Source organism: Phragmites australis, chromosome 9 (assembly GCF_958298935.1).
Source record: "Phragmites australis chromosome 9, lpPhrAust1.1, whole genome shotgun sequence".
Classification (NCBI taxonomy): Eukaryota; Viridiplantae; Streptophyta; class Magnoliopsida; order Poales; family Poaceae; genus Phragmites; species Phragmites australis.
In genome coordinates this window covers 14,017,611-14,027,714 of record NC_084929.1, presented here as the reverse complement: position 1 = coordinate 14,027,714, position 10,104 = coordinate 14,017,611, and the positions used below count along the sequence as shown (strand labels likewise).

General features: G+C 40.5%; 1 protein-coding gene across 1 annotated transcript; it reads left to right on the top strand.

The window, feature by feature from the left end:
* Positions 1-8,471: 8,471 nt before the first annotated feature.
* LOC133929878 (uncharacterized) lies at positions 8,472-9,472 on the top strand. Its single transcript, XM_062376634.1, has one exon. The coding sequence runs from the start codon at positions 8,472-8,474 to the stop codon at positions 9,198-9,200; it is 729 nt and encodes a 242-aa protein (XP_062232618.1). The 3' UTR covers positions 9,201-9,472.
* The last annotated feature ends 632 nt before the right edge of the window (positions 9,473-10,104 follow it).

Genomic DNA, 10,104 nt, shown 5'->3' with positions numbered 1-10,104 from the left:
CTTCTTGGTGAGGTCAACCACATCTTAGCACGGTTGATAACCACAGAGTAGTGGTGTAGTGGTTGCGAGGGTTCTCGGTATGTTTTGTTCGGAGCCTTTGGATCATCAACGTCGAAGCTCCACCAATCGACTTATCATATTACCTTCCGGAAGATCGGGCAAACGTTCATCATGTTGTGCGCATGAATAACTGGACCTTGATGATGCAGTGAGATAGAGCTACGCCAAGAAAGAAAAGAAACCCACAAAAAAAACTCTCATCCAAAATGAGAAAATAGTAATATTTTTCTCCTTAGTGCACTGCATTTGGTTGCAGAGATTGCGAGCTAAATCTATCCAATTAGTAATATGTAAGAATCAGTAGGTGTTGTATTGCACTGACTCCAAAATATAGTTTATTTGCAACATAATTGAATGCATTAAGCATCTTGATGGATTAAAAAATCATTGGAATTACACTAACGTCTCAAAAGTTTGAATTCTCCAAATAATAGAGAAGCTATTCTACGAGGATCTCCTCTTGATAGTGCAAACAACACACTGAGCCCTGTAATCTTTTAATTTCAATGCAACAACGAGACAGTAATATTTAATGGAAACATCAACATACATCGAGTACATGTCACCTCATCATGATCCGAGATACGTAAAATTATTTAATACTTGTTTAGTATTTCCAATGCAAGAAGTGAGACAACAAACCCTACAGTTTCAATGCAAGCAACACATTAAACCCTACATTCAAATTACGCATTAGATTCACTCGGCAACCACCAGTACTCATCGCTATCATCATCTGTAGTCAACCTCTCAGGAACGTTGTAGTCATAAGGAAAAACATAGTTCGGGTCCACACTAGAATGTGCATCATTGCCCTCGAGTGGCCAACATCTTGATGGTCCAGCAACTCGGCCGATTGAATGGCCAAATTCTGAAGGCTGCTCACTACCTCCTCATGTTGGAGTACAAGCCGGTTCACATCCATGGAGCACTTGCATGAACATGGATCGAAGCTTTCGTTAGCTATCTTTCTTAGGTCTACAACTATATCATCGATCTTTTTGATGGTCCATGTCCATCAATCAGTCATTGTTCTACAACCATCCAAAAGAAGCCTCTTTTGTCTGAATCTTGTAGGAAAACAACAGTTTTTTCAATGCACAAGGATTGACAATGTGAGAATCACACAATTCCATATATCTCTCCAATTTGAAAGACACATAAACATAATAGGTTGAGTATGCATAGATTCTTTCCTTGATCACACAATTCGTTAGTGACTAGCTCAGATTCAATCACGTGCACGGGATCAACGCTCTTTGGTTCGTCGGTCTCTAAAAGAATGAAATGGTCCAATGTAAGAGAATGATGGTCATGACATGAAAGATAAATCAATGAGCATGAATTTTGGTATGTAAAATTGGTTGTTAATTTCTAGGAGCCAATCAATTACAACTAGCGGTTGCTAATGAAGTACACTATATGTTTTGAGGTGGCATTATCCTGGAGAGTTTTTTTGGAGTTGCATATCATAATCTATCAATTTTTGAAGTGAACTATGGCTAAAACTCCCACCAACATTTCTAAGGTTTCACAAAACTTCAAGATAGCCATGCTGCAGATGAAGTAGACAGTATATGTTCCTATATCCAGCATAATTCAACTTAAGTAATCAGTATAGAAATGAAGCAACAAATTAATTGAAGAAGAAATAGATATGCACAAAAAACTAATAATTCACCCATCTTAATAACACAGTCATGACTAACCTTCCAACACAGTTCAACCGAAGTAACAACCACTAAGCCCACAGCAATATGTTCGTTCTTCAACAAACCAAAATGCTCGCTTTTGTTCTTCAAAAAACCATGGGCACAATTGAACTAATGCTATGTAAACCAAATTTCCATCTGATTACACAACAAAGTAACCATTTACCGAATTGAAGCTAAGTAATAGCATTTCAGTACGAAAGCTCCCCCAAATCAAGAAAGGATCTCGGTTGGGGTGACTCACTAGGCTTAAAGAAGATGGAGAGGCCAAAGTCGATAGTCTTGAGCGATGATTTCTCCTTCTAGTTTGCGAAGAGGAAGTTCTCGGGCTTGAGGTCACGATGGATCACACCGTGGCGGTGGCAGAACTACATGACCTCGACGATGGCACGTGCGACGGGGATGAAGACGGGGCTCCGAGGCGGCAGGGACAGCGGGGGTGATGATGCTTCGGGGATGAGGATGGTGCATAGGTGACGGGGATGATGATGGTGTGCGGGCTCCGGGGAAGAGGACGGGGTAATGGGGGCTAGGGTTTCAGGAAGACGGGCTTCTGGGGATAGCGACAGCTGGGAGGCCACATCGACTCTGAGGATGGATCAGGGATGAGCATGGCCGGGCTCCGAGGATGGCACTGTGACAGGGAGGTGGCGTCGGCTGCAGGGATGACAGCGTTGGTGAGACAGCGGGAATAGGCATCATGCAAGGGAGGAATGGAGAGGCTGCGGATAAGTCCTGCTTATATAGAGATAGAGTATCAGTGACGGTTGTTGTCTTCAACCAGCACTAATACAAGCATCAATGCCGGTTGTATAACCTAGACGGCCTTGATGCATGGACTATTTCTACCGGTTGTAAAATCAAGTTGCCACTGATACGGCATCAGGGAGGTAGTGAACGCCAGATGATCCGGCATGCACAAACTCAGAATGCCAGACCATCCAGTGTGTGTCATCCACAACCACGTCACCTTGGAACGTCCGAGCTGCACGCTGAACCATTTGGCATATAGAGTATCAGTGATGGTTGCGGTCTTCAACCAGCACAGATACTAGTGTCAATGCCGATTTTACAACTAAGCCGACACAGATGCTAGGGCTATTAGTGCCGGTTCTTACCTATAACCGGCACAAATATTGTTTTCCTTTTTTTGAAAAAACATTTTGTTGTATATCTAGGTCTATAATTTATTGTATATTAGGTAATTTATTTTATATTTGGTTTATAATTTGTGTAGTACGTCTTCATGACATGTAATTAAAGCATAACAAAATCTTTTTGCTTAGTAGAAATTAAGGTATATTTTTATTAGATACGAATTAGATCTATATCTATCGTACTATAGCTTTATTTGTACTAATTAAAGCATAAATGATAGCTGAAACTTTTTACTTAATACAAAATAAGCCATATTCTTACTTAATACATGTCCTTGATACAAATTACAGCGAATCCTGAATTAATTATTACATCAAAGTTTCTTTTATTTAACGATTATAGCTTCGTTATGATTGTGGCGTATGTAGGTAGGTTCCTCAGTGTCATCAATGTGAGGCAGGTCGACATTCTTTTCGAAAGAAGGCAAGTCGTTCAATTGATTGTAGTCTTCCTCATCAACGACATCCTCAACACCGACAATCTTCCTTTTTCCTTGAAGAACCACATGGTGCTCCTCCTTTTTAACTAGGTCCGTGTCTTCTACATAGAAGATTGAGTAACATCTTTTGCAAGCATGAATGATTCTTCTCTGTATCCAACGAGTTTGAGGTTGATGTTAGTCATACTGTACTGTTGGTTTTCACTTCACCTGAAAGTCTAACCCATTGGCACCAAACGAGGGGGACTTTCAACTGTTCTCCATATTGAAGCTACTAAATCTCCACTATGAATCCATAGTAGGTCTCCCTGTTGCCAACGTATTCATAGGCATCAATACGGACACTGCTATTTTGGTTAGTGCTCTTGTTGTCTTGTGCTCTCATATAAAATGTATAGCCATTAATGTCATATGATTTATATGTATGAATCGTTGTTGATGGCTCAACCAGCATTTCCAACAGTGCATCATCTGTATCTTTATCCATGATGTATCTATGTAATCAACTACTAAAATTATCCCTATGCTCTCTTCAATCGAATCCTCTAACTTTGTTGGATTTGTGGAGCATAGCATTTGCACGTGCATATTGACATACGGGTCCACTACATTTGATTTTTGAAAAACTGCAAAATGTGCTTGGATGAATGAAACATAATTATTGGAATAGACTATCCTATGACCTCGCATCCCTTTCCCCCTCATAGCGAGATATAGGCTTACCAATTGCTTTTAGATCCATATAGTTGATGGTGAACTCAATGACCTCCTTAGTTCCCCAGCCTTGGGCCATGCAACCTTCCGACCACCTCGGTTATGACCATATTTCTTCAGAACTGACATGAACCTTTCGAAAGGATACATCTAATGCTGAAACACGGGCCTAGGTACTTTATCTCATACACAATGTGAAAAATGAGATGGGGCATTATGTCAATAAACGATGAGGGAAAATAGTATGGACCACGTCTACCTACAACTTTGTTAGATTGCTCGGATCGATGACCTTATGTGAAATTGCGTTGAAAAATGAACACAACTTTATGATTGGGTATCGGACCTTATCCAGTAGATCTTCTCATCCTTGCTCAAGGTGTAGCAAGTTGTGGGAAGTTCGTTTACCCCGTTACCTAGGATTTTAGGATGCAAAATTTTCCTTAGCTTCATATCTTTCAAGTCCAACCATGCATTGAGTGTATCTTTTGTTTTGCAAGGTATGTCTAGTAAGGTACTAATCAAGCAATCAAATACGTTCTTCTCCACATGCATGACATTGATTGCATGTCGGACCATCAAGTGCTTCCAATAAGGTATGTTCCAAAAAATTGATCTCTCCTTAACATAGGAACGAGTTTTCCAATTGAAAATTTTATACTATATTTCCTCTTTCCAAGGATAACTCTAAGATTCTTTATCATCTTATATGCATGCTCCCCAGTGCAAACCTTCGGAGCTTGACGAGTCTCCACTGTCCTGTCAAAAGCTCTTTTATTCCTACAGTACAGGTGATGATTCAGGCACAAAAACCTACGGTGACGAACGTAGACCATTTTCTTACAGCTCTTCAGCCATAGCCCCCTCCCTATTTCATCCAAACACCATACACATCCATTGTAGCATTTTAAAGTCTTTCCCAATAAGTTACCAAGAGCAGGCCAATCTTGGGTCGTTATCAACAGCATTACGCATAGGATGAAATGCTCATGTTTGTATTCATCCCACACCCGTACGCCATCTTTCCATACTACAAGGAGATCTTCAAGCAATGGTTGGAGATACACATCTATATCATTGCCAGTTGACTCAGCCCACTGATTAGCAAAGGCATCACAAGGAATGGCAACTTCAGACACAACCAAGATGGAAGGATGTAGATACAGAGAGTCACGAGCCAAGTGCTATGACTATTGCTCATGTTTCCGAAAGGATTCATCCCATCTGTATTCAACCCGAACCTTATATTGCTCACTTTAGCTTTGAATTCTTTGTATTTTGTATCTAAGTTCCTCCATTATATTCCAGCAGCAGGGTGTCTAAAAATTCTATCTTTCTTGCGCCCCTTGGTGTGCCATCACATCAACTCAGCATTCGCTTTGTTGGCAAACAATCACTTTAGATGGGAGATTATAGGAAAATACCAAACCATCTTAGCGGGGGGTCTTTTATCCTTACTCTTCTCCCCTATGTCATCGCTATCGATATCGTCAACGTTGCGCTTGTACTGTGATGCACAACAAACATGACACTTCCAAGTTTGCATCCCCATTGCGAAACAACATGCAGTCGTTTTACATGCATGTAGTTTCTCTACTTCAACCCCAATGGGTAGATAATCTGCTTGGTATGGTACGTGTTTTTACGCAACTCATTGCCCTCTGGAAGCAAGTCCCTCAACAATCATTACAACTCGTTGAATCCCTTACTAGACCAACCATAGCGACTTCATTTACAGCAATGTCAGCACAACATGCAGCTTGTTATGCTCTTTCTTACAGCCCAAGAACATTGGTGCATTGTAGTCCTCTATCATGCGCTAGAACTATTACCTATCACTAGTGTAGTCTCCCTCCGCATCACGCAACATTTCGTCTAGGTTGTCATCATTGTTACCGATAAAAGTATCTATGAACACCGACATATCGATGTCTTCGTCAGCCATCATATCGTTACCTCCGTCTTCCTCGACTGTGGGCTGCTCTTCATGCACAACCTCCTCATGTTCACCATGCTCGGTCCATCGGATATAGCCAGGCTTAAAACCCCTGCGAAACAAGCGTACATGAATTTGCTCTATGCCTGAAAACTGCTTCTTATTCTTACAATCAATGCATGAACAACATATGTAGGGATCATCACTCTTGTTTTTTGGCTTTCTGTACGCCACATCAGCCCTCAAAGAAGCATCTATACCACGAAAGAACTCTGGGCCACAACGATCAGACTTGTACATGTTCGGTCCATCTACAAATTTATGATTATCATTACATTATAGCAATCAATAAAAAACCAATGAAAATCAACCATGTAATATTTCAAAATGCACATCTAATTTTTTGAATTACCTCGCATCTTGATTGCTCCATGTTAGATGACCCACCTTCTAAATACTGTCATGCTTGCTTGCGACTAGCAGGTGGATTCGCCATCCCTGCAACACAATATTCATATTCAATATATTGATATATTTAGGGGTGATTTTAATCTTTTTTACTAATTCACTACTAGAAAATTAGAGCTAGATTTTAATCTATTTAGAGGTGATTTTAACATTCTTTTTCTTAAATCACTACTAGAAAATTGAAGATCTAGGTCACCATGGCATAATCACATACTTTCAAATCTAGAGGAGTCTAGCAAATAAATCTAGCCACAAATGAAAAGTAGATCATCTTTATGTGTCCTACAATGAAAAAATTATAATTTTTACTCAATTAGAGCTCAGCTAGAGTATTAATTGGAATTATTGTAAGGACATTAACCAAGTCACTACGTACCAGTTTCAGAAACATTAATCTAGTAAGAGCTAAATAAGGAAACTAACCTGTGAATCAACACTCAGAAAATCCCAGACTTCTATATAGCTTGAAACAATAGGGATTTGAAGAAGCTTCTGTAGAAACAAAAAAAATGCTTACTTCAAGGTTAGACAGCCATATAGCAACAGCAAGACAAAGAGAATCCCAATGATGCTTACTAAAAATATATTAAGCCAAAGCCAATGAAGATACAAGATGCCAATTAGCTGTGAATGAAGATCAGTATGCATTCATGCTGTCTTAAGTAATTCAAAGGAGCACAGAGCCCTTTATACTCCCAAAGCCAAAACTAAGAAAAATGTATGAATTATTCTTTTGAAATTTCAGTGGTCAAACTCGAGCTTCAATGAAATATGGAGAAAGTGAAAATTAACTAGAGTATCTTCATATAGTACAAGAAATATACCTTCAGAGGGGGGGGGGGGGGGAAGGGTGGTCGGCGTTGAGGAAGCTTGGGTAAGAGGAACACGCCTTTTATAGACAGTAGACTTATTAGTGTCGGCCTGTAATACGAACCGATACTAATACTTATTATCAATACCGGCTCATAGTTACCAGCTAGTACTAAAATATCAGTGCCGGTTTGTTCTAAGAGCCAACACTAATACCGAGTATCAGTGCCGATTCAACCTAGCTCGATCGTTGATCGAGCACGGGAAGTTATGAACTGGCACTGATACTTCATCAATGCCGGTTCTATCATAACCGGTTCTGATTGGACGGCACGGATAACTGTTTCTGTTGTAGTGAAGGTACCAAAATGATTCATATACATATTGTATATAGTAGATTTATACTACTCATCGTCAACACCAAATCATGTGCCCATAAACAACGCCCCCCAAACATGCACCGGAGATACAACTAGCTGGATTATATATTTTGGATCCATGGCTTCTACTTTTGTGATAACTGTAATGTTTACTTAGCCTTTATATTACCATGGAAATTGATATTTGTTTGAACAAGGTGAAAACTGGAACGTATGACACAGTGACATTCAGTTGCTTTCAGTTATCCAGCCTTTGGTACTTAATAAAAATATCTAGCCAATTTTTGATGTTTAGAGCAAAATCTGACAATGGTAAACATAGTACGTGAAGCATTAAATATAATATATTTTCAATATCTGTGTATATTTTTCCCTGTCGTGGATTCGTGAACGTGGGCAGTACTTTGCATGTTTTCCATGCTAAATCTTGCTAATTTGGGAGACATTTACATTCGAATTACTATCATTTAAATAGATTTCCTTCAATGGGATATCATTTACTATCCAATATTTCAAAATCTCTCTGTATACCATATAAAGCAGCACAATTTTCGTACCCAAATAAATGTCAGGCTTTATCATTTAATTTATTATCAGAAACTATTTCCACACCTGACAAAAACTCAAATCGGTTTTCTTTTCTGTTTCCATTGAGAAACAAATCGACTAAGATCCGTTCCAATTTGCTGTATTTATCTGCCTTCGTCCTGGCTACCTCCACATACTGACACAATCGCCCCCCACCCCACCCCCGCCCTGAATTGTTTAGATTGATTGATAGAGAGAGAGAGAGGATGCAGGGTTCTCTCAGCAGGGTACACGCCTTCTCCCCTGCCTGTGTCCACGCCATCGAAAGGTCCAACGATGGCTTACAGCATCCATCCCACCGCTCCGCCGTGGCGTCAAAAGGCGAGGAGTCAAGCAAGAAGATCAACAACAAGAGGGTAACGAAGCTGCTCTTGCTCCTGAAACCCAGATGGAGCATCTCCCAAGCCTTCAGATCGCTCTCCAGGCGAGCCAAGAACGAGGCAGCCAACAACATGGATGCCGACCGCGACGACGAAAGCGATGTGGAGACATTCGTGTCCGCTAACAGCTCTGAGCTGCGCTCCTTCTGCACCGACAACGACGACTCGGAGCTCCCGTCGTTTCACCTCAGCTCACTCATCTTCCCAACAGGCAGTCTGGAACGCCCTCCGGTCCCAGCCTCTCCCATGAAGATCGTCCAGACGCTCCCGTTCGGGTATGTCATCGGCCGTCAGCCGGATGCCCCCGCGCTGCCGCCGACGCTGGCAAGGAACATCAAGAAGGTGTTGCCAATGATGGCCGCGCTGCACCTCCGGTCGAGATCGCAGATGGTCAAGAAGAATGTGGTCCGTGCTTTGAAGGAAACATTTCGGCGAGGTAGGCGCGGAGGTGCTGAAGAAGGCGATGGCTGCGGCGACGACGAAGATGTGTTCTGGAAGAAGGACGTGAGGGGACTGCGCTGCAGGCGGGTGGAGGACGACGGCGCTCCTTACTGAAAGGGCAGGGCACGAGAAGAGGGAGGAGGCTTGTTTCGCTGTTCACATGTAAGCTGTGGCTGTGGTTTCATGCGCTGCTTCCTGCATATGCTTTTCTTGTGGCGTGGTTGTCGAGGAGAATTTGGGATAGATCGGACGAAAAATATATAGTCGATATATCTTGTACCTATTTTTCCTAGTATTCAAAACGTGTTCAAGAAATTATTCGTTCAGTTATATTGTTGGCATCATTCTCTACCTAGATTGGTCTTATAACACTACTGCTATTGATAGTGCCCAGATTTCCACAAACATGTGGAGAGCAATAAAGGCACTTTTTCATGGCGGCTCCGTGTGATGAAGTTAACCGCAAATCTTGAAAATTTTGGAAAAGCCTAATAAAAATTTTTAGTTCAAATTTGAATTATGTTCAGAACATCTAATTGATTGTGAAAAAGATATGAAAACAGTAGATGAAGTAGCTATAGATACTGAAATGTAGTGAGCTTTCAAATTTCGAATATGAATGTGGGCCTAAACTTTAAGGTAAAATCTAAAAATTGTATATGCATGCTTTAATATTATGGTATGCACACCTATTTTGCTCTGAAAGTAACAAAATTGCTTGTGAGTTCGAATCTATTTGATTTTCTAAATTTTGCTTATAGCAAAATTGTTCATGAATTGTTCTTATTTTTTAATTGAAAATATGTAGCAGCTAGATCTAATATTACCTTTGAATGATTCTAATTGTTAACAAAATTTGTTGAACACCCGATCCGAATTATGTTAACCTATTTCTTAAATTGCACATAGATCTATTCTAATTTACTTATATTTTTTCACAAAATTGCTTACATAGCTATATTTAAGGGCCAGACGAACAGATGAATTTTTTAATCAAATGCTTCCTCTATTTTTTACC

Excerpts from the sequence above, each read along its gene's own strand:
- LOC133929878 (XM_062376634.1), top strand. The coding sequence starts at position 8,472 with ATGCAGGGTTCTCTCAGCAGGGTACACGCCTTCTCCCCTGCCTGTGTC.